Source organism: Erinaceus europaeus, chromosome 10 (genome assembly GCF_950295315.1).
Source record: "Erinaceus europaeus chromosome 10, mEriEur2.1, whole genome shotgun sequence".
In the NCBI taxonomy this organism is placed as follows: Eukaryota; Metazoa; Chordata; class Mammalia; order Eulipotyphla; family Erinaceidae; genus Erinaceus; species Erinaceus europaeus.
In genome coordinates, this window is record NC_080171.1 from 55,670,472 (window position 1) to 55,695,566 (window position 25,095).

General features: G+C 37.4%; 1 protein-coding gene across 5 annotated transcripts in view; it reads left to right on the forward strand.

The window, feature by feature from the left end:
• Window positions 1-25,095, forward strand: part of FOCAD (focadhesin) — a 327,910-nt gene that overhangs the window by 161,697 nt on the left and 141,118 nt on the right. For all 5 annotated transcript variants that reach the window (XR_009552025.1, XM_060199634.1, XM_060199636.1 and 2 more), the window contains one exon: window positions 21,993-22,127. Coding sequence is in view for 4 of the 5 variants with exons in the window: in XM_060199634.1 (XP_060055617.1) it covers window positions 21,993-22,127 (135 nt within the window). In the remaining variant the exon portion in view is untranslated. The remainder of the gene's footprint in view (window positions 1-21,992; window positions 22,128-25,095) is intronic.

Genomic DNA, 25,095 nt, shown 5'->3' on the forward strand with positions numbered 1-25,095 from the left:
GATTTGTCTTGTTTATGTAAACAGCTGTGTTGAGATGTAATTCACATGCTATTCACTTATGTATAGTGTGCAATTCAATACCTTTTTGAATGTTTGCAGAGTTGACTCAATTTTAGAAAGTTTTTATTACCTCAGAAAAGAAACTCTCACCTAAATCTTCCAGCCCTAAAGAGTCAACAATCTATTTTTCTTCTTGCATAGATTTGTCTATTTTATATATTGCCTATAAATGAAATGACACAATGTGCAGCATCTTGTGACTAACCTTTTACATCTTGTGACTAACTTTTTACTTAGTATAGTTTGTTTTTAACACAATGTTTTCAGAATTTGCCTGTACTAAGCATTTGTTTATAGCACTTCCTTATGATTGAGTAATGTCGCATTGTACCATCACCCTTAATGTGATTCATCTGCTTTTCCATTGATGAATGTTGTTTGGCTATTATGTGTTACACTGTTGTGAGTATTCTTCTACAAGTTCTTTATGAATGTAAGTTACTTTTTTTTTCAGGGCCCAATTAGAGTGGAGCTACTGTTTAAGCAACTGTCAAACCCCCTCCCCCCCAAAAGCTATATTGTTTTACATTCTTGCCAATATACGTCTCTCTTTGGGGTCAGGTATAACGCACCTGGTTAAGTGTACCTGTTACAGTGCTCAAGAACCCAGGTTCAAGCCCCTAGCCCCCACCTGCAAGGGGAAAGCTTCACTAGTGGTGGAACTCTCATGATCAGAAAGGTGTGAAATTATACCCCTGTTGTCTTATAATTCTGTAAATCAATATTAAATCACTAATAAAAAGTATTTTAATGATAAAAGATCACTACCCTTTATATAAATAAAAATGGAAAACTTTCATAACCTATTTTGTTTGGTTGTGATAGTGTTGATATTTTAAATTAGTTATAGTATTGATTATAAATAAAAATTGAGAAATCTATCCCATCTTGATAAAATAAGGAGAGCTGATGTTTCATAAGACAGTGACTACTGGTGCTAAGTAGTAGTAAATGGTTAGATGAGCATGTACTTCAGTTTGCTGTAGTGTCCTTGAATCCATTAATTCCTATCATGTCTCTTCTTTTAGTGTTAGAAATAATTTTGGGCCAGCAAAATAGCTCACTTGAACAATGTACTACTTTGCCATGTGCAGGGAGGGCCTTATCTTAAGCCTGGCTCCAGCTGTATTGAAGGAAACTTTAGCGCTCTTGTGTCTTTGCTTCTCACTTTCTGCCTCTCTCTCTGAAAAATTTAGCACTGGGGAATTTAGCTAAGAAAAAACAAAAAACAAAACAAAACAAAACAAAAACTAGTATAGCCACAGGCCCTTAGTAATATAACTAAAATATGCCTACTAGCTATCTACAAAATGGAGGACCCCCCAATTCTTCATCTGCACTATTCCAGCCTTTAGGTTCATGACTAGTCAACAATTTGTTTGGCCTTGTATGTTAACTCTCTTTTCAGCCACCAGGTTCTAGATGCTAGCAGGATGCCCACCAGACTTCCCTGGACAGACAATCCCACCAATGTGTCCTGGGGCTCTGCTTCTCCAGAGCCCCACCCTACTAGGGAAAGAGAGAGGCAGGCTGGGAGTATGGATTGACCAGTCAATGTCCATGTTCAGCAAGGAAACAATTACCTTCTGCCTTCTGCACCCCACAATGACCCTGGGTCCATACTCCTAGAGGGCTGAAGAATAGAAAGGCTATCAGGGGAGGGGATGAGATATTGAATCTGGTGATGGAAATTGTGTGGAGTTGTACCCCTCTTATCCTATGGTTTTGTCAGTGTTTCCTTTTTATAAATAAAAATAAGGAAATAAATATTAAAAAAAATAGCACTGAACAGAGAAACTCCAGAGATGACCACCCTCCCCTCAGTCTTACCCTCCTCCATCCCCCCTCAAAAAAAGAAAAGGGAAGATTTTCATTATCTGTAGTCTAAGGTTGTCTTTCTAACAATTCTATATCTAACTACATACATAACATAAAAAATTGACACCATTAAATATTAGTAAAAAATATGAAATAGTTGTATATCTCAGGTTATTGACAAAATATAAAATTGTATAGTTATGAAGGAACAGTATTTTGCAGTTTCTTATAAAGATGAACATAAAACTGGCACATGACCCAACTTTTATGCTTCTAGATGCTTCTAGATATCTCCCGAAATCAGTGAAAATATGCCTATAAAAAGATTTACACAGGGATGTTTATTTCAGTTCTTATAATCATAGAATACTTAGAAAGGGCCCAAGTGTTAATAATCGGATCAGTAGGTATACAAACTGTGGTGTGTCAGTACAGTAAATACTGTTCAGCAATTAGACAGATTAGACCTCTGCTACTTGTAAGAATATGTGTGAATGTCTCAAATATGCCTTTGAAAGAATCCCATCACAAATAACAAATAGTCCATTTCATCTTTGGGAAAATCAGTAGCAAAGTGAACACATGGGCATAGAACTCAGTATAGTGACTGACAGGATAGTTAGGAGGAGGATAGAGTAGAAAGGGATAGGAGGACATTCTCTGTACTGTGGTCTGTTATCATCACTGTCTACTGTAGTTGTTAGCCACACATGGGAAGTACATACTTGAACTGTGGATTATTTGAATTGGTGCATGGTGTTAAGTGTTGAATATATAGCAACGTGAAACCCTTGGCATGAGAAATTAAAAAAAAAATCTCATGAATGGCCCCTCCCCATTTTGTCAAATTATTTTATTGGGGGGGGGACTAAAGGTAAAAATCAAAAAATTATATATGAAAATAATATTTAGATATGTTGTACTAAATATATTCAAATTAATTCGATCAGCTTCTTTTTTCTTTTCCTTTATTGAGGGATTGCTGGTTGACACATAAGTATAATTTCTTATTTCCCATTAATAGGTTTCTGTAGGTAGGTGTCACCTCTGTCTTAGGTCATTTTCCACCTCATGCACCAGGACTCAATGCTGTCTCCACTCCCTTCCCTTCCCTTCCCTTCCCTTCCCTTCCCTTCCCTTCCCTTCCCTTCCCTTCCCTTCCCTTCCCTTCCCTTCCCTTCCCTTCCCTTCCCTTCCCTTCCCTTCCCTTCCCTTCCCTTCCCTTCCCTTCCCTTCCCTTCCCTTCCCTTCCCTTCCCTTCCCCTCCCCTCCCCTCCCCTCCCCTCCCCTTCCTTCTCAGTCCTTTTCCTTTTTTTTTTTTTTTTTTAATTGAAAAATATGGTTACTAGAAAATTTATATGTGGCACATTATATTTCCATGGTCTGTATCTTGGCGTGAAGGTTACCCTAGGCTGTGCATTTGTCAGTACATCATTGAATTATACAGTTAAGAGATTTAATTTTTGCATTATGTTACTATGCTGTAATAAGACAAAACTATAAAATCAGTGTTTCCGTGCTTGTTACAGTATTTGCCATTGGCATTCATTATGGGCTATCTTAAACTGCACAGTATTGTTATATTGTAGTTGATATTTGCTGATGACTCAGAAATCTAGCTTATTCAAACTGACATAATAATTTTGTGGTAACACAGATTTGACACAGATTTAAGTGTCTTTGGTTTGAGTTTAATGCTTATGTTCTTCCCACTCTATATTGCTTTCCTAATTATGCTGAAAGTTTGGAAGGTATTGAGGCAGTTTTAAGTTTAGATCCTGGAGTCATTGGTTTCTAGCCTCATGCCCTTAGTGGCAGTGAATGCATTTCTCAAAGATAATTCTGTAGTGCATAAAAATCTAGTAGCACTGCTAACATTGATGTTTCAAGGAAGAATAGAACTTGCAGTCTAAACAAATTGCCCAAGGTTGGGAGGGAAGCAGCTTGTAGTTGTGTGCAGAAAATAAAATCAATACATTCTAGTGCTAGAGAGAATTCATTTACTTTTAATGTTTTCTCTCCCAAGATGGGAATGTGAGGCACTACTAGCCCTCTGTTTTCTTAATTAGCTGTGAGTCTGTTGTAGCAAAAATTAATAGGCGTTGCAGGGTAGTGAAGAAAAGCTCTTTCATCTTACCCAGCTCCAAGAGGGTGTTATATTTTCAAAGGGGAGTATTGTACAATTGAGCAATAGATAAGGAGGGGAGGGGTCTTTCCTGGGGATTCTTGACCGCTGTAAGAGTTCACTTCAGGCCATTTGTCACAGCAGTGATTTTCCCGGAAATACCCTATGCCAAGGTTATGTTTTGGCCATTCTATCCTCTTTTATTGATTTATTTTCTGAAATCAAGGGGGGAAGGTAGTTGTCCCTGCCCTCTCCCATCATCCCACCCCATTGTCCAGCAGCTCCTTCAGAGCTCCATGGGGTGGGAATGATTTTCAATGGGACTCAGCAGGTTTGGATGGTTTTAGGGAGTGAGGGTGGTATAAAATTGGTCAATAGAAATACTGGATTTTGTTTCAGCATTTTTCAGCGTGATAAATATAATTTAATATGGAAATGTGATCCATTGTTCCAAGACAGGTTTTCTCAGCTGTGTACAGTAAGGGTTCTGTCGCCTAGTGTGGATTCAGTATTTATTACACTCTGGAACCTCTTTTGTTGTTCTGTAAGTTTTTGTTTGTGGGGCATTTAAAGGTAGATTTCCTATTCAACCTTACAGATTTGTTGATTAAGCTTAATTTGCAGTGCATTAGAGAAAGAATTGGTTGGTCTTTTTGAACTGAGCTCTACATGATTTGTAGTCCCACATTAAAAAAAAAAGTAAAAAAGTTTTTTTTTTAATGCCTTCAGTTCTTCCAAAGAATGAAAAAGCTTTTTTTTTTTTTTGAACATTTGTTGAATCTATTTCCATGCTGAGCTTTTTATGAACCACACAATGACTCCTTATAATTTAAAGTTATAGTTTGGCCTTATTTTTCACTTTAAAGGTACAGCAGGAATTTGCCTTTTATTAAAAAAAAATTGTAGATATTATAACATTTACTTTGTCACCCTTTAAGTTGTTTTTTTTTAATTTTTTTTTTAATTTTTGAAATAAACTTTGTGCTGACTACTGTATGTTTATATTATGAAATAGTATATATATATATATATAGCACAGCTAAGCCATGTGCAAAATTTGTGGAAATAAAAATACTGTTTTTATTTTGAAATAAAAAAAAGAATTAAGTGCCTCACTATCCTCTGTCTCCTTGTAATTAAATTTTGAAGAAATCTTTTAAAAATTTGATATCTTAAGTTTTCATCGCTTCCTGTTTTTGCTTTTATCATTCAATCTTCTTTTCTCTGCTATTTGCCTTTTACTATTCCCAGATTTGCAGTGGTCTTTTAAGATACTTTTAAAAATTTTGCAACCTAAGCTGAAGTTCGAACATTTAGGAGCTCCTCCTGTCCTTTGTACACTTCTTTAATCCAATTTTCTATTTGTTTTGTGTTTAAAGCATTTTTTTATGCAGAGTTTTCTGTCTTGAATTGAAATCATGGTCTCTGGGGATTATTAACTGATGTGAGTAGTCTGTGACTGACCATGAACACTGTGCAGGGTATCCAGCCGTGAGTTTCCGGCTCTCAGTCACAAACCCAGGGCATTCTTTAAAAGATCAAACGAATTGGACACTGGGAGGGTTTTAATGATGCCAGTTAACATCAGAGGAGCTGGGCTCAGTAGTTGCAAATTGTGCTCATCTGAATAAATGCCACTGAGCTGGAAATAATGACATGACTAAAATGATGCTAATTGTGTGCCATTCTGTTATTACAGTGAATAAAATCTATTGGTTTAAGCTTATACAAGGGGTGGGTTTTTCTTTGGGGGGTAAATGGGAACATGGGTTATAGAGAGGGAATGTTTAAAGCAAGGTAGTTGACTAAATAGTGTTTATGTTTGAAAGACTATGGATTTTGAGTTCTGATTAAAACATTATTCTTGTAACCCTCTAGAAAAGTAATCGATCAGTGTTTTTAAAAGATGTTATTTAATATATACCCTTAAGTGACCTAGAATTAAATTTTTATTAAAAATGGCATTGTTATCTATGATGCTTAAAAAGCTCTTCTCTATACTGTATGAGTATGTCAGTAAGAGCAGAATTTTCTCACTGTCTCCTTGGCTAAGGGAAAATATCACAGAGACTTGTTTCTGGACTTCCTAGTATTTTTAGAATAGACTTCACTTTGATTAGATGACAACAACCCCATGTTGGTGAAAGGCAGTTAACTTAGGAAGTATTTGGAAGTAATATGCTCTGCATAGCTGCAGAATTACTCGGAACGCCTCTATTAATGTGCATGCAAATCAAGAAGTAGCATTTAAAGAGGTTAATGTGTGCATTTTACTTAAGCTTATTTAATAGAGAGAATAAAACTCAATGTTTGAGTAACTTAACTTTGAGTGACAGAAAGCTATTTGTTAAAGTCTATGTTGAGCCATCAGCTGAATAATATATTAAAGTCTTTTTCATGTTTTGAATTTGTTCTTTATCTTCTATGGTCTAGGTGACTTCATACCATATAGAACTTGTTTATTTTTTCAGCTTTGTTGAAAGCTGGAATTAATTCTTCTCTTAATAGCATGGAGGAATGTATTGCCTTAGGTCCTAACTCAGCACTAATGAGTACAATATTATCGTCCTCCCTCCCTTCGTTTTTTCCTTCCTTCATTCTTTCCTTCCTTCCTTCCTTTTTCCTTCCTTCCTTATTCATAGCACATTACTTCTACCTATGCCATACTTATTTGAGCAATTTGCTTATTTAAACAATTGTCAAGGCCATTTGACTTTGATAGAAGTAGTGAAAATGCAGGTTTAACAAGAGAATGTTATTGAACTTACTTCATTATGCTACTTATTTCATTATGCTACAGTTCTAACTTCACTTGGAGTCTATGTCCTTTTCTTTCACTTGTTTGGTTCAACAGTTCTAAGTTATGGACCTCACAGAAAAATGCATGACATTGATTTTAGTGTGGAGAGTATGGACTTCAAAAGTTTGGGGATAGCTTGACCTCTGAATCAGAATCTTTAGAGCTCAGCCCTGGCTTATGGTGGTATGGGGGATGAACCTGGGACTTTGGAGCCTCAGGCATGAAAGTCTTTTTGCATAACCACTATGCTATCTACCTCCACCCGGTTCTCCATTTTTTAAAAATGAGTTTCCCAGCAACATTGATGTGTAGTGACATTTAGGATCTTTGTAGTCTCTGCAGTAGTTAATGTGTAGTTCTGTCTGTGAAGTGTGAGGAGAAAATACCGGATTGCTTCTCATTTTTTCTTTGATCTTAGAGTAAGAAGCTAAGGTTTAATAGTATCTACTACAGGGGCAGGAGGTATTGCACCTGGTTGAGCACACATATTATAATATGTAAGGACCTGGGTTCAAGCCGTCAGTCCTCACCTGCAGGAGGAAAGCTTCACAAGCGGTGAAGCAGTGCTGCAGGTATCTCTCTGTCTCTCTCCTCTCTATCTCCCCCTTCCCTCTTGATTTCTGGCTGTTGCTATCCAATAAATAAAGATAATAAAATTTTAAAATAATAATACTTACTACATGCATTAATGATACAGATGGTCATGCCTCACCTGTAGTAGACAGATATCCTAGAGGAAGACGAAGTGAAGGTTTATTGTATCTTTATCTTCCAGAATGGTGGTACAGTAAGCCTGAATTGTTATAAGCCACTGCATTTATGGTCATTTGTTACGGGAGCCATAAGGAAGGAAGGAATCTCCAAACCCAAGCCATAAGCAGTAACTCTCAAATCCTCTCTACAGGAACAAGGGTTCCTGGCAACCAATTTCTGTCTCTGGATTTGCCAGTTCTAGAATCCCAGAGATATAGAATCATGCTGTTTTGCTATTTACAGTGGCTTTTTACTTGGGGTGGGGTGGTGGTGGTGGAGAGAGTCTGGCACAGTCTTTTAAGGTTTATCACTCCATTTTTATGACTGAAATATATTCTACTCTGTATCTATTGCACATCTTTATTCATCAGTTGACGGGTTGTTTCTACTTTTTACTATTATGAATGGTGCTATTATGAGTATTCACGTACACAGTTAGGAAACTTAGGGTTTCAGTCTGTTGCATCTATTTGCATTTCTCCAATAATCAGTGACTGAGCTTTTTTTTAAATATTTATTTATTTCCTTTCGTTGCCCTTTTTTTATTGTAGTTACTGATGTCATCATTGTTGGATAGGACAGAGAGAAACGGAGAGAGGAGGGGAAGACAGAGAGGAGGAGAGAGAGATAGATACCTGCAGACCTGCTTCACTGCCTGTGAAGCGGCTCCCCTCAGGTGGGGAACTGGGGACTTAAACCGTGATCCTTAGGCCGGTCCTTCTGCTTCACGCCACCTGCACTTAACCCGCTGCACTACCACCCGACTTCCTGTGACTGAGCATGTTTATGTCTGTCTGCTAGCCCTTTGGATCTCTTCCTTGGCTAAGACTTAAACCAATTGTTAGTGCAAGGGTATTAAATATCATCTACAAGGAACTCTACCTTTTGGGGCCCAGGAAGAAACTCACTTTTCCTTTAAAGTTCTACCTGCATTTTATGGGAGTGCTGCTTTAGTAACATACCTTTCGCTCATAAGAAATAAATTTACTTTGAAAAATATTATTTAACATTGTAATTTAAATTATTCTTTCATTCATGTACGAAGATTCAAGATAATAGAAGTCATGCTTTTAAAAAAATTAAATAGTAGCAAGAATTGAGTGTCTTGTACATGCACAATATTGTTCCTAGACTCTTGGACCTTTAATTAATTAACTAATTAATTAATTAATTAATTTTGGAGAAAAAGAGAAGCCAGAGTTAAGAGTAACCTGTTTCACTATTCATGGAGTTCCCCTAGTGCACCCATGTGGTGTTAGAACTTGAATCTAGATTTTGTATATAGTAAAGTGCACTTTTTTACTGGGTGAATTATCTCCTACCATTGTAACCTTTCTTTAAAAAAAAAAATTGGGACCAGATGATGGTGTACCTGGTTAAGTGCTCACATTACAGTACACAAGGACCCAGGTTCAAGTCTCCAGTCCCCACTTGCAGAGGGGAAACTTCACAAGTGGTGAAGCAGAACTGTAGGTGTCTCTCTTTCTCTTACCCTCTCTATCTCCCCCTTCCCCATCAGTTTCTATCTCTATCCAGTAAATAAATTAAAAAGTTAAATATGTAAACTCAAAAAAATTATTTATGAGAAAAATTGGAATGAGAGAGAGAGAGAGAGGGAGAGAGAGAGAGGGAGAGAGAGAGAGAACCAGAGTGATCCACATGTAATGTTGAGTACCAATCTCACAACCTCATGCATGAGAGTCCAAAGTTTTACCCATTGTGTCATCTCTTAGGCTGCTATAACCAACATTTTAAAGTTTATTGTGAGCACCAAGTCATCTTGATAAACCTGATATCTAATTGAATGAGCACATAGTAGTATAGTTAATATGTTTCCTATTGTACAATACTTTTTAAAAATTCTGTTTTATTTGCAATTTATTTCATCAACACATTTATTTTGAATATATATATATATATATATATATATATATATATATATATATATATCCTCCAAGGTTATTGCTGGGGCTCAGTGCCTGCACCATGAATCCACTGCTCCTGGAGGCCATTTTTCCCCCCTTTTGTTTTCCTTGTTGTAGCCTTGTTGTGGTTATTATTGCCATTGTTGATATTGCTCGTTCTTGGGTAGGACAGAGAGAAATGGAGAGAGGAGGGGAAGACAGAGAGGGGAAGAGAAAGACAGACACCTGCAGACCTGCCTCACTGCCTGTGAAGAGACTCCCCTGCAGGTGGGGAGCCGGGGGCTCGAACTGGGATCCTTACGCCGATTAGTGCGCTTGTATCACATGCGTTTAACCTGCTGTGCCTGACCCCCTAAATGTCTTATATTTTTATGTTTACAGTTTTTTTCTTTTTTTTCATTTATATGCCAAATGATGAATTAGGTGGAAAAGAATTGTGTGTATGGGTCTAGGTGGGAGGAGGTAGCACCTGCATAAGTGAACACTTTACCATGCATAAGGACCCAGGTTCAAACTCCCAGTCTCCACTTGCCGAGGGGAAGCTTCATGAATGATGAAGCAGTGCTGCAGGTAACTATCTCTTCCTCTCTCCACTCTCCTCTCAATTTCTTTCTGTCTCTATCCAATAAAATAAAAATTAATAGAACATACTAAAAATAAGAGTTGGGGAGGAAAAAAGTTCCTTTTACACAAATGAATTTAAATAAAAATTAAAAATTAAACAGAAAATTAGTTATTCAACTGTAGTTTGGCTGGAACAGTAAAATAAAGAGTGTTACTGGCAAAGTCAATAGGTTTCTTCTATTTCCTAAAGTATGTAAATTTATCCTTACAAACATTTCCCTCTTTTTCCTGAACTCCAGAGCTCTATATTTTCTTATTTGTTGACATTTATTCTTGGAACCCTTTGTTTACTCATCTTCTTTATATTCTTTCTCTGGCAGGAAGACTCTTAAAAACCACTAATGTGTCGTTTTCTCTCCCCCAGCAGTTTGAGTTTGCTTTGTGAAAATTCCCTTTACCACCACTGTAGCCCTAACATTTTCTGCTTTATTTGCAATATAAATATCTTAAAGTTATTTAAGAAGACATTAATAACCCATTTATTCTTGTGGAGATTTTGCATAACATAACTTTTGAATTCTTTAGCATTTACTGGAGGGTGGTTTGAATTTGCTGTCTTTCCAGCAATTTGAATCTAGGGAGTGGGCATCTACAGTTTGCAATGTGCAATTTCTTAGAGTCAGTCTACAAACTGAGCACATAGATTTGAAGACTTAGATTTGAGATATAGATAGGCTTGCCTGATTAGCTTAGTGATTATATTTCTGCATCTTTAACTTCATTCTTTATGCTTTATTAATATTTATCTGCCTAAGATCATGCTTTGTCTTCTTGAACAACTGCCCTTTCATAGTGGCCCCTTTATACTCTATAAAAGGGCATTGTTTTTCTATTTATTGTCAAGATTTGTGGGTCACTGTTGTGAGATACAAAACTTCAGTGTATCAAACACTGATTTGAAGGAGTATGCTTTTATTAAGTCACCAACACTTTCTCCCATATAAGTCCTACTATTTCTTTTTTTTCAAATTAATTAATTAATTAATTTTAAAAAGGAGACATTAACAAAACCATAGGACAAGAGGGGTGCAACTCCACACAATTGCTACCACCAGATCTTCGTATCCCATCCCCTCCCCTGATAACTTTCCTATTCTTTATCCCTCTGGGAGCATGGACCCAGGGTCATTGTGGGTTGCAGAAGGTGGAAGGTCTGGCTTCTGTAATTGCTTCGCCACTGAACATGGGCGTTGATTGGTCGGTCCCAGCCTGCCTCTCTCTTTCCCTAGTAGGGTAGGGCTCTGGGAAAGTGGAACTCTAGGACACATTGGTGAGGTTGTCTGTCCAGGGAAGTCTGGTCGGCATCATGCTGGCATCTGGAACCTGGTGGCCAAATAATGAAGCTGAAGGGTTGTCATTCCATACCTGAAGTCTCTGGACACAGTCTGAAGTGAAGCATGCTGAGGTGGTACTCGTTGCGTTGATTAGGTTGGGATTGGCGGATGCAATATTATTTGGTATGAATTAAGAGAAGCATGCAGGAAAGTGCGCCCACCCTAAGGTTCTAAGTCCTATTATTTCTAATGTTGGTGTTATCCCACTTACGTTTAAAAATTGTTTGCAACATCTCCCTCTCCCTCCCCTCCCCTTTCTCCCCCCCTCCCGTGTGTGTGTGTGTGTGTGTGTGTGTGTGTGTGTGTGTGTGTTTATATTATGTATTGCTCAGTTCTGGCTTGGAGGGAGAGATGGGGCTTGAAACTGGAAGCTCTGGTGCCTTTGGAATGAAAGTCTTTTCCTTAGCCATATGCCACTCTCTACCCCACCCCACCCCACCCCTCACTGCTGTTTAATGCTTGCAACATAACTTACTTGTTTTCTTCAATGATTTTTTTTTTGAAGAAAGAGTGGCAGAGTAGTTGTGACAGCCTATGACCCAAAAAGCCTAAAATGAAAACTCTCAGGCTTTCGCAAAATATTACCAAGCCCCTATTCTAGGTGGTGGTAGATCTATTAGCACCATTCATTCACTGAACAAGCTCAATTTATCTCCAGGGGAGTGCTTTGATGTGCTTAGCATTGTACTAGCTGTTGTGCTTGTGCATATTGAAACATTTGTTTTTTTGCTTGCTCAACCTTGGTTTTAGAGATTTATTTCTGTTGTAATTGATTGGCCTACCTTCCTTCCATCCTTCTTTCCTCCTCACCTCCCTCCCTTCTTTCCTTCCTTTCTTCCTTCCTTCCACAGATTTTATATATTTATTTATGATAAAAATAGGAGAAAAAGAAAAAGACATCACTCTCGTACATGTATGTACTGCCCAGGATTAAACTCAAGACCTCATGCTTCAAAGTTCAATGCTTTATCCACTGAAATAAAGGTATATCCTGACTAAAACTTAACTTCTTTACCTTGGACATAGAGATTATTTGTTTTACCTTTTGTTTTGATATTTCTTTTTTTAAAAAATTTTATTTATAAAAAGGAAACACTGACAAAACCATAGGATAAAAAGGGTACAACTCCACACAATTCCCACCACCAGAACTCTGTATCCCAACCCCTCCCCTGATAGCTTTCTTATTCTTTAACCCTCTGAGAGTATGGACCCAGGGTTTTGATATTTCTAAGCTGGAGTTTATTTGTTTCTTTGAACAGATATGTTCCTTATTATTATGGACTTGTGGATAAGTCTTTGTAGGTCATGCAGATTTAAAACACTTATCCGTAAGATTATTATCCATAAGGAATTCATCAATTCAGTATCCCAAAACTTAGATACATTAAGTGATCTGAGGGAGCTAGAAGAGCCATTTTCATCAAACATGTAATCAGGTTAAGTTTCAAAAACTGTCAACATTTATTACCTTAAAATGTATTCTTAGAATTTCATCTTTGTAAAGCAGACTACACTCAATAGGCATTCCTAAAAGCTTCTTCTTTGCAGTTTAAAATTGCTCTCTAAAGTGTTTTTAGAGCCTCTGGAGTGACTGCTTAATTCATCAATTATTTTTTATATACATATCATGTTGTTTCTTCACTATGAAATAGCACTAAACTATATTTCTCCATCTCTTTTTACAGTTCATTCATTATAGTACATTTTAGCTTTTTAAAAAACTAGGTGGATAATCTTCTATTCTTCTGGCTAGTTGATACGAGTTTCCTTTTTTTTTTTCCTTTGGTGTTTATTTTTTGATTTAATATTGATTTATAATATTATAAGAGGTATAGTTATAATAGAGGTGTAATTCCAAACAGTACCCACCACCAGATTTCTTTTTAAAAATATTTTATATATATATATATATTTATTTATTTTCCCTTTTGTTGTCCATTACTAGATTTCTGTGGCCCATCACTTCCATTGGAAACTTCCTATTGTTTATCTCTCTGGAAATATGGACAAAAATTCTTTTTGGGGTACAGAAGGTAGCTTCTGTAACTGCTTCTCCACTGGACATGGTGTTGGCAGGTCAACTCATACCCCCAAACTGTTTCTGTCTTTCCCTAGTGGGGTAGAGCTCTGGAGAGGTAAAGTTCCAGGTAGCATTGGTAAGGTCATCTGCCCAGGGATGTCAGGATGTAATCACAGTAACATCTACAATATGGTGGCTTAAATGCAGTAAGGTGGAAAGCAGGACAATAAAGTAGAAATAGAGCAGATGAAAGTAGAGACCTTAGGGTAGTCTGTTTTAAGAATGTTGCTAGGATCCTGTTTCTTAATGATGTTTGCTTGGGTTTGATAGCTAACATGGAGGTAGACTGGAAGTATTATCTGGAAAGACCATGTCAGAGTTGAGCATAGAACTAGGAAGTATTATTAAGGCAGAGAGTTGCTTGAAGACTTGAAGAAGATACATAAATTCAATTAACTGTTTACCACAGTGATCTAACCCAGGGGCCATATCCTTTCTTTTTTTTTTTTCTTTTTGAAAATTTTTATTTATAAAAAAGAAACACTGACAAAACCATAGGATAAGAGGAGTACAACTCCACACAGTTCCCACCACCAGAACTCCATATGCCATCCCCTCTCCTGATAGTTTTCCTATTCTTTTTTTTTTTTTTTTGCAGTTTCTTTTTTTTTTTTATTTTTTTTTAAAATTTTTTATTTAAGAAAGGATTAATGAACAAAAACATAAGGTAGGAGGGGTACAACTCCACACAATTCCCATCACCCAATCTCCATAACCCACCCCCTCCCATGATAGCTTTCCCATTCTCTATCCCTCTGGGAGCATGGACCCAGGGTCGTTGAGGGTTGCAGAAGGTAGAAGGTCTGGCTTCTGTAATTGCTTCCCCGCTGAACATGGGCGTTGACTGGTCAGTCCATACTCCCAGTCTGCCTCTCTCTTTCCCTAGTAAGGTGTGTCTCTGGGGAAGCTGAGCTCTAGGACACATTGGTGGGGTCTTCAATCCAGGGAAGCATGGCCAGCATCCTGGTGGCATCTGGAACCTGGTGATTGAAAAGAGAGTTAACATACAAAGCCAAACAATTTGTTGAGCAATCATGGACCCAAAGCTTGGAATAGTGGAGAGGAAGTGTTAGGGAGGTACTCACTGCAAACTCTAGTGTACTTCTGCTTTCAGGTATATATTTTGCAGTAGTTTATGGATACGTGTGCACATAAGCTCTCTCTCACAGAAACTGGTGTATATCTAGGTTATGGGACTTTGTTAGAAAGTGAACTACCTGAGATGAAATTAGAGTGTACTATAAAAGGAAAGGTCTCACCCGAGTAATGAAGCAGGCTTTCTTATTCGTTGTTCCTCTGGGAGTATGGACCTAGGATCATTATGGGGTGCTGAAGGTGGGAGGTCTGGCTTCTGTAATTGCTTCCCCCGCTGAACATGGGCATTGACAGGTTGATCCATACTCCCAGCCTGTCTCTCTGTTTCCCTAGAGGGGTAGGGATCTGGAGAGGTGGGGCTCCAGGACACCGTGCTCAGGTTGTCTGCCCAGGGAAGTCAGGTTGGCATCATGATAGCGTCTGGAACCTGGTGACTGAAAAAGAGTTAAGATGTTAAGGAGGACAAATTGTTGACTAATCATGAACCTAAAGGCAAGAATATTGCAGATGAAGATTTGGGGTCTCCGTTTTGGTAAAAGCTAGTGGGTCTATTCAGGTATATTCCAAGGGGCCTATGACCTTACTAGTTTTTGTCTGAGCTTGACATCTAACATACAGGTGGCCTGTTGTCTGGGGAGATGGTGTCATAGTTGGAAAAAGGGCTAGAAAACTGGATCAGGCAGTAGTTCCCAAATATGGGGAAAGTATTTAAATGTTGTTAACTATAAACCCCATAGATTTGATCTGAGGCCCACAGTCAGCACAGGAACCTATGTAGCCTTCTGTTCAAGTAAAACATCAGGATGAAGGCATGGGCTGTTCTCAAGAATTTCAAGAAATAGATTTTCGAAATACAATTAGAAGATGGCAATTTGTTCCTTTGGGAAGGAACAGTCATTTTTATAGCACAAGAATTAGAAGCAAAGACACTGATCCTTTTATGGATTCATTCTTTTTTTTTATTAGTTGTAATTACTATAACTATCTTTTACAGTATAAAAGTTGCTTTTGTATACAGTTGCCTCAAAATGACCTTTACTGTTAACCTTGTGCTCTTCATAGAATGGGTGTCACTATTATTCTTCTCATTTTTCAACTGGGAAAATGGATTGAAGGAGATTAATGACTTTGCCATCGTCATATAAAGTGGGAGGGCCTGATGTTTTGGACTCCAGTCATGACAGGATAACTCCTCCTGTAAAAGTGGTCTTAATTTGTACTGCTTAGTGTTGATCAGATTCTTATAGAAGGGTGTAATGGAATCTGGAAACAAAATAATGCAAGTACTTAGAATGGGATGAATTCTCAAAAATCTCATTGATAGACTTAGTTTTTTTTAACATAAATATCTGTATGCTATTTAAGCATAATATAGATATTGTTCTTCCTGTTTTGTTTTTTTTATTTTTTGGCTTCTTTTATGGAATTGTGGCTTGGTATTTTAGAGAGGTAGTTCCCTCAGAAATTTTAAGATCTTTTTCCATGGTTATTTTTATCTTATTTGGTCTAAAATTCTGTTGTTTTAAATTCTACTTCGATGACTACTTTGTATTGTTTTCCATTTAGTTCTTGTCGTCTCTTTGGTTTTGGTGTTAGTCATATGATAACTTGAATAGATCTAAACTTACTTTTACTTATTTTGCTTAGGGATTAAATTAGAAGGCTACTGTTTTTGATTAATTCTGGGAATTCTCAAGTTATTATTTCTCTAACAATGGTTTTTTTTTTCTATTCCTGTTTCTATCCCTTTATGTTTAAATAACTAAAAATAACACAGAGAAGAATAAACATAGAATGAAATTTTACTTAACAGTAGGAGAAGTAAATACTGATACTTGTGTGACATGGATGAACCAAAACCATTATGCTAATTGAAGAAGTCAATAACAAAAGATCACATGTTGTATGATTCCTTATGTGTAAAAACTCTAGAAATAGTAAAGTTACAGAAACAGAAAGCAGATGTGTGGTTTGCCTCTGATGAGGAAGTTGGGGGTTAGATTAAAGGTGGAGAGTGACTAATGTTTATGGGGTTTCTTTTTGAGGTGATGAAAATGTTCTAAAATTGTTTGTGGTCATCATGGTTGTGCAACCTTATGAGTATGTGGAAAAAAAACATTGAATTATACACATGAAAGTATTTAAATATATGAATTAGAACTCCAAAAGTTGTTACTAAAGAATTAAAGCTGAGTTCTTCCTAATATTAACACCTTATTTTCATGATTACCACATAGTTATCAAAACTAAGAAATTAAAACTGGTGCAATATCATTAAACACAGTGTGAATTTAATATAAACTACACACATAGAGCTGGGCAGTGGTGTACCTGGTTGAGGACAAGTTGCCATGTTTTCTCTCTTCCATATATGCCAGTCTTGGTCTCCTTTGTTTTCACAGTCTTGACACTTTCAAAGAATTCTCGTTAATTGGATTTGAAAATGTCCTTTGATTCAGGTGTGTATGTGTTTCCTCATTACTGTTGTTGTTATTGCAGTCTTTGTTGTTGGATAGGACAGAGAAATCCAGAGAGGAAGAGAAGACAGAGAGGGGGAGAGAAAGACACCTGCAGATCTGCTTCACCACTTGTGAAGCGACCTCCGTGCTGGTAGGGAGTCGGGGGCTCAAACCGGGATCCCCATGCTGGCCCCTGTGCTTCGAGCCATGTGCGCTTAACCCGCTGCGCTACCACCCGACCCCCTATTTACACACTATGAATTCAAATTCTTTCAGATTGCCTTCTGTGCTCTATTTTTTAAATTCTCTTACTCTGTATCCTAGATTCTCCATTCCTCAGATTCCATTACCTATATCAATAGCTGGTAAGTGCTGCAAGTCTGTTACATAGTTATTACCATGCCAGGTGAGTGAGGAATAGGAAGTGTAAGACATGGTCATTGTCTTTAAAGATCTTAATATCTAGTTGAGGAGACAACTAATTTTCATGAAAATAGTGAACAAAACTAGACAGCATATAATTAAGTGCTAAATTGGGTGATACAGAATTTTAAACTGTTAAAAGTTGGGAAAAAGGAAGGCGATAAAATGAAAGATTGAATTCAAAGAGAAAATTTAATTGTGGAATTGGGATTTGAACTTGGTCTTCAAACATAGGTTAAGATTGGATAGACATTAAAATAAAGTGAGAGTACGAATATTTAGTGAGTATATTATGTATAAGATTTTTGGAAATCTTTTGGGGCTTTTTATATGTTAGAGACTCATAAGAAATAGGACTGGGAAAGAAGTAACTGACTGCTTTAACTTGGACTATAAGAAGACAAAAGTAACAGTTTAGTTTTATTTATTCCCCAACTCAAAAATCTCTAGTGGCTACCTTTTTCTTTTCTGAATCTGGTCTAAACTGCTTTGTTATTCTAGTTATTTTCTTGCCCTCTTTTTCTTCACTGATAATTTTGTTGATTTGTGCCTGTAACAGACTTTAATTGTGCTTTGATTTGGGCTTCCTATTTCCATGTAGCCCTTCTGCTTGTTTTCTGTCAGTTTCTTCTTTAAATCTCAAGTTGAGACTTATAATGTCTTGATATTTTACCTTAGGACCCCCACTCACTGACCTGTCTTTCCTTTCTTGATTCCTCTTGAGATTGTTTTAAGGGCTAGGTTATGTTACATATTTTATTTTCTTAGTATTATGTGCCATTTGGAGTATAAGCTTATTTTATAGCTATCTCTCAGGTTTTTGAGAAATTATTTATTTATTTACTTGGTTAATTATTTTACCAGAGCACTGCTCAGCTCTGGTTTATGCTGATGCTGGGGATTGAACCTAGAACTTCTGGCGCTTCAGGTATGAAAGTGTTTTTGCGCAATCATTAAGCTATTTTCCCAGCCCATAAGCATAATTTTTATATTTTTAAGTTTTCTTTTCAAAATTTTTCATTAGTGGGGGGTGGTGTTGTTAATGTTCGGAGGCTCCAGCTGGCCGGGCTAGCGTCGCGGTGGTAGACAGACTGACTTGGGGACACACGGCTGGGCTGAGAAGCTGTGTATCTTTATTCACGAGCGGGCAAATCACCACACCATGTGCTTCCCCATGTTTCTTTCTCAGCTGCTGCTGGGACTCTGCATGTCCTTAGCATACAGGGCGGGGAGAAAGAGGGGCGCGAAACTCGCAAGGGCCAAACTATTTCTCTCAGAGGGGGCCAAGATGACTTCTGACTTTCTCTCTGCAAAGCAGCAACCTAAATGCTGGGAATATAGAGTGAGGGCAGGATTTACGGGTCAGTGATTGAGAGAGTATACAGCAGGAGTCAAAGAAAGCCAAGGAGGAAAGCAGCAGATCACATATAAGCTGGAACGGGCTACAGAAAGGACACGCACATACCACATCCTGAGCTGAAAAGCTGTTCACCAGATTCCAGATGCTACCAGGATGCCAAATATACTTCCCTGGTCATATGACCCCACCACTGTGTCCTGGAGCCCCACTTCCTTAGATTCCCTACCCGACTAGGGAAAGAAAAAGACAGACTGGGAGTATGGATCAACCTGTCAACGCCCATGTTCAGCTGGGAAGCAATTACAGAAGCTAGACCTTCCACCTTCTGCACCCCATCATGATCCTGGGTCCATACTCCCAGAGGGATAAAGAATAGGAAAGCTATCAAGGAAGGGGATGGGATATAGAACTCTGGTGGTGGGCATTAAGTAGAATTGTACCCCTTTTATCCTATGGTCTTTAAAAAAATTTTTTTTAAATATTTATTTATTTATTTATTTATTCCCTTTTGTTGCCCTTGCTTTATTGTTGTTGTTATTGATGTTGTTGTTGGATAGATCAGAGAGAAATGGAGAGAGGAGGGGAAGACAGAGAAGGGGAGAGAGAACGATAGACACCGGAAGACCTGCTTCACCGCTTGTGAAGTGACTCCCCTGCAGGTGGGGAGCCGGGGTTCAAACCAGGATCCTTACGCTGTCAGCTTCACGCCACCTGCGCTTAACCCACTGTGCTACTGCCCGACTCCCTTATCCTATGGTCTTATAAGTATTTCCATTTTATAAATAAAAATTTAGAAAATTTTTTCATTAGTGATCTAATGATAGTTTACAATATTATAGGCCTACATGTATATAGTTCTACACTGCACCAACCCCACAATAATAACCGACATATTTCTTTTTTTTTTTTGCCTTTTTTTTTTATTAGTGAATTTATATTGATTTACAAAATTACAGGATAACAGGGGTACAGCTCTACACAATTCCTATCATCAGAGTTGTGGATCCCTAATCTCTCCATTGTAAGCTACCCCAGTTCTCCCAAGATTACAAATATGGGTCAACTATCATTTCTACCACCATCTGTCTATATTTGTATTTATTAGGCCTTTTTTTTGATGGGGAGGGGTCCCATCTTCTCTCTTTTTTTTTCTCCCATCTTCTCTTATTTTTCAACTCACACATACACCTATTTATTTCATCCACATGTCCTTCCCTTTTTCCTTCTCTCTCCCCATGTCCTAATGGAGTTGGAGTTCAGAGCCCTCAGGAAGACTTGCCTTTTAAACATGGTGCCTATAACATTATAGTTTATGGGTTTTTTGTTTGTCTGTCTTTTGGAAAAGGTGAAAAGATTTATGCCATCTGAAGAGAAACTATAGTAATTTGAAGTTGTTCAATTTTTTTTTTTTTAAACTATGTATTTGAGAAAGAGAGAGACAGAGGGAGAGGGAGAGAGAACAGAGCACTGCGCAGTTGTCCATATGGTGGTATCAGTGATTTAACCTGGCACCTCTGGGGCCTAGTACACTACTGCTGAGCTATCTCTCTGGACCCCAAGTTGTGTCTGTTTTGTTTTTGTCACTGCTATTATTTTAGTTGCTGGTGATGGTGGTCACTCCATTGTTGACTGTTGAAAAGAGAGGACTGTCAGACCCCTTGACAGCCAGATGATTCAGAGCTTCTTAGCAAACGGGGCGTGTAACTCCAACTGTCTCTTGACCACTATGCAGGATAGAGGCATTGACCTGCAGCACATGAAAATCAGAACACAGGGCTGCCAAGACAACTCAGCTAGATAGTGTGCTTACTCTGCCATGCCTGGCTCCCATGTTCCAGTCCTGTTCCCAGCATACTGGAGGATGCTTCAGTGCTGTAGTGTCTTTTCCTCTCTCCCTCTGTGTCTCTACCTTTGTTTTACTTTTTCTATCATAAAAACTCACCCCAGAATGAATGAAGTCCTGGTGATAAAAATAAAAAATAGAAAATCACAATACAACTTTTGATTCTCCCAGACTTAACTGCTAATGACCTGCTGTTAACCAGCCTTCCCAATAACACTATGAATTAACAGAATTTTGAGACCAGGGAGATAACTCACACTTATTGCATAAGATAAGCATGTCTGAGGCCCTATAACCCAATAAATTACAGTTTTACGTCAGTTTTACACATATGCCTGAGTTGAGTGGTGATCTACTCTTTATATCTCTCATAAAAATAAATCTTTTGTGTGGGGGGAGAGAATACAGGTCCAAAAAGGATGATAAAGGACCTAGTGCATGTACAAACTACTGTATTTACTGTTGAATCTAAAACATTAATTCTCCAATAAAAAAATTAAAAAATCTAAAAAGAGGTATCTTATCTGTATTAAATAATGTATTAACAATAAAGAGAGCTTAAGAAAAGAAAATTCTGACCTCACTGCAGCAAACAGCTTTACAAATTTCCCTTTCTGGGGTCTGGGCAGTGGTACACCTGGTTAAAAGCACATAGTGCTGCTTTTTTAAAAAAACATTATTTAAAAAATAAAAAGTGTTGACAAGACTATAGGATAAGAGGGGTACAAATCCACACAGTTCCTACCACCAGAACTCCGTATCCCATCCCCTCCCTAGAAAGCTTTCCTATTCTCTATCCCTCTGGGAGTATGGACCCAGGATCATTGTGGGGTGCAGAAGGTGGAAGGTCTGAATTTTGTAATTGCTTCCCTGCTGAACATGGGCAATTATAGGTTGATCCACACTCCCAACCTGCCTCTCTCTTTCCCTAGTGGGGCAGGGCTCTGGGGTTTGGGGCTCCAGGACACACTGATGAGGTCCTTAATGTATGCAAATAATCTGGGGTTAAATTTGTATGTTTGTGCATGCACAAAAGAGGAAGTTGTTTACTTGGTTTAACTGATAGGAAATAATGAAAAAAATAATTATGTGAAGGAAGCTGAATCTTCTTCAACAGTAGTATGCGTGGTTTAAATAATTTATTTTGAGGGTTGATACCTGACTAACTCCTCTAAGAATATTCCTGATTGTTTTTTTTAGCTTTCTAGTAATAGAAGATAATACTCCTAACAAATTGTTACTATGATTTGGGGTCTTGTTAGACATTGACTTTTTAAATTTGCTTTATAGGTGGTTTGTATACGCTCCACTTGGGATGCTCTCTCTCCAAAGCTGAGCTGTGACACACGACCTCTCATTTTGAAGACCCTCAGTGAACTGTTTTCTCTGGTTCCTTCTTTAACAGTCAATACAGCTGAATATGAGGTATGTGTTCGGAACCCAGTAAATCATAGTTTTACGTTGGAAAGATACTCCCTTTATAATAGTTTTTTTTTTTTTTTTTGGCAAAATGCTATTAACAATCTTTTATTTACAAAAAAACTTTTAGCATTTTCTGTTGTATGAACATGTTAAATTTTTTTTTACATACTATTTATTTATTCCCTTTTGTTGCCTTTGTTGATGTTAACAACTTTTTTTCAGTGTAGAGAAAGTTTATTTTAATTAAAGGCAATTTTTGTTAGTGAATTAAATGTTTTACAAGACTATGAGATTACTGTGGGTTTCACTCCATATCACACCCACCACCAAAATCCCGTTTGCATTGATAATCACAGTACTCTCACGGAGTCTTAGAGAAGGTTTTGCTGCTGTTGTTCCCCCTCCATCTTCCTTCCCTCTTTCTCTTTTACAAGTTCAAATGTTTCGGCTATCTATGTTCAACATATGAGTAAAACCATCCAGGAGTTGCCACTTACTCACTTATGCATTTTATCAACTAAAATAGTCTCTAGTTAATCCATTTTTTTTTTCCAAAGGACACAATAATCAACTTTTTAAGTTTCAGAGTAGTATTCCACTGAATGTATGTCCCAGTTGTCTATCAGTGGGCATTTAGGTTGCTTCCACTCTGGCTATTATGAATAATAATACTGTCCAATTTGTTTGCATTAAAAAGCTCATAATATTCTCCTGTGATGATGCATCATCAGTTGTAATTTTATTACTCTCATTTCTGATTTTTTTCATATTCTTCTCTCCTCTTGGTTATTCTAGCCAATGGTCTTCTCTTCCTCCTTTCCTCCTTTCCTCCTCTCCTCTCCTCTCCTCTCCTCTCCTCTCCTCTCCTCTCCTCTCCTCCTTAATTTCCTTAATTTCAGCTCTGATTCCTTAATTAATTAAGGAAATTAAGTTTCCTTAATTTCAGCTCTGATTTTCATTATTTCCTTCCTGTGGACTTTTGGGTCTATTTCCTTTTGTTGTATTATTAGATAATCTATTTGAAATATCTTTTTTTTTGTTAATGTGGGCCTTTAATGCTATGTCCTTGCCTCTTAGAACTGCTTTCCTCACAGTCCCTAGAGTCTAGTAACTTGCCTTTTCTTTTGTAACTTCTTTTTTGATTCTTCCCGTGGCCCAAAGCATTATTCAGAAGCACCTTGTTTAGTATCCACATTTAAGGGTTAATTCCTTCTTTCTTTTTGTGGTTGATTTCTAGTCTCATTCCTTCATGGTTCAGAAATACTCTTTTTTTTTTTTTTTATGATTTCAGCATTCATATATTTGTTGAAGCTGTCTTTGTGTCCCAACATATGGTCAATGCTGGAGAATGCTCCATGTGACCTTCAGGATGTATATTCATTACTTTTTGTGTAGAATGTCCTATATATATATATATATATATATTAACTCCACCTACCTTTGTCTTTATTTAGGCCCCTTATTTCCTTGTTAATTTTTTATTTTTTAATATTTTTAAGTTATGTCTCTTGTAATGAGTGTTGTACTAAGATCTCCTGCTATTATTATTGCTGTTGAAGTATCCCTTGAGATCCGTCAATACTTGTTTTATATATTTTGGTGCTGTTTTTTAGGGAGTTTATATATTGACTATATCTTCTTGTTGGATTGATCTTTCCACTATTATGTAGTATCTATCTCTATCTGTTATTGTCTTCTTTGCCTGAAGGGATTTGATAGTAGAACAGCTGTTTCTGACCTTCTTTCTGACTTGGAGCACAGTGTTCCAGCATGTTGTTTTGAGCCTCTACTTTATCCTTTTCAAGATGTTTGTTTCCTGAAGACATGGAATATATATATATATATTCTGCATTCTTTAATTGATAAATCTAGGTCATTGACATTTAGAATGATTATTGTTATATGTGGTTTGCTGACAGCCATTCAAATATTTGGTTTTTCTTTGTTTAATATTTTTGCTGTTTATGTTCCCATTTGATTCTTTCTGTTGTTTTTTGTGTTGTTGTTTTTTGTAATGGTTTTCTCACTGACTTCATTTATACCTTCTGTGAGCCTCTGCATCACTGTATTTGGTTTTGTGGTTACATGAGTGTTGTGACTCATTTGCTATAATCTAAAATGTCCTTTTTTTTAAAATGGTCTTGTCTCACCACCATTTGATTGTACTGCTCTAGCTTTTCCTCCTCTTTCTTTCTTTTTTTTTTTTTTTGCCTCCAGGGTTATTGCTGGGGCTCAGTGCCTGCACCATGAATTCACTGCTCCTGGAGGCCATTTTTTCCCCCTTTTGTTGCCTTTATTGCTGTAGTCTTGTTGTAGTTATTATTGTTATTGTTGATGTCGTTCGTTGTTGGACAGGACAGAGAGAAATGGAGAGAGGAGGGGAAGACAGAGAGGGGGAGAGAAAGACAGACACCTGCAGACCTGCTTTACCGCCAGTGAAGCTACTCCCCTGCAGGTGGGGAGCCGGGGGCTCGAACCGGGATCCACATGCCAGTCCCTGTACTTTGCACCACGTGTGCTTAACCCACAGTGCTACCACCCAACCCCCTTTCCTCCCCTTTCTTATATTATCATTCTTTCCTGTTAACTTTTGTTTATGTTTCTGGTTATATTTAACTGCTGATCACTTCACTCAGAGTTCCGTGTTCTTTTATTTTAACTTTTCTTGTGGAACTTCTGTCAGTAATAGGAAGGCAACATTTGTTATAGCAAATTGCTTTATCTTCTGTATATTTGAGAAGACCTTTATCTTTCCCACTGGCCACGTGTGCATGCACCCATTTTTTGTTATGCATGTTCCTTCAGAAGGAAAAATAGGATAAAGTAACTAGAAAATCATTGGGAATGATAGATAATTCATATTATTTATCTACTTTCACTAGTATATATAAGGCCTTATAAATTTCAAATGTTTATTTATTTTGTTTTAAAATATAATCTAAGACCTAGTAGAATTTAGAAAATATATTCG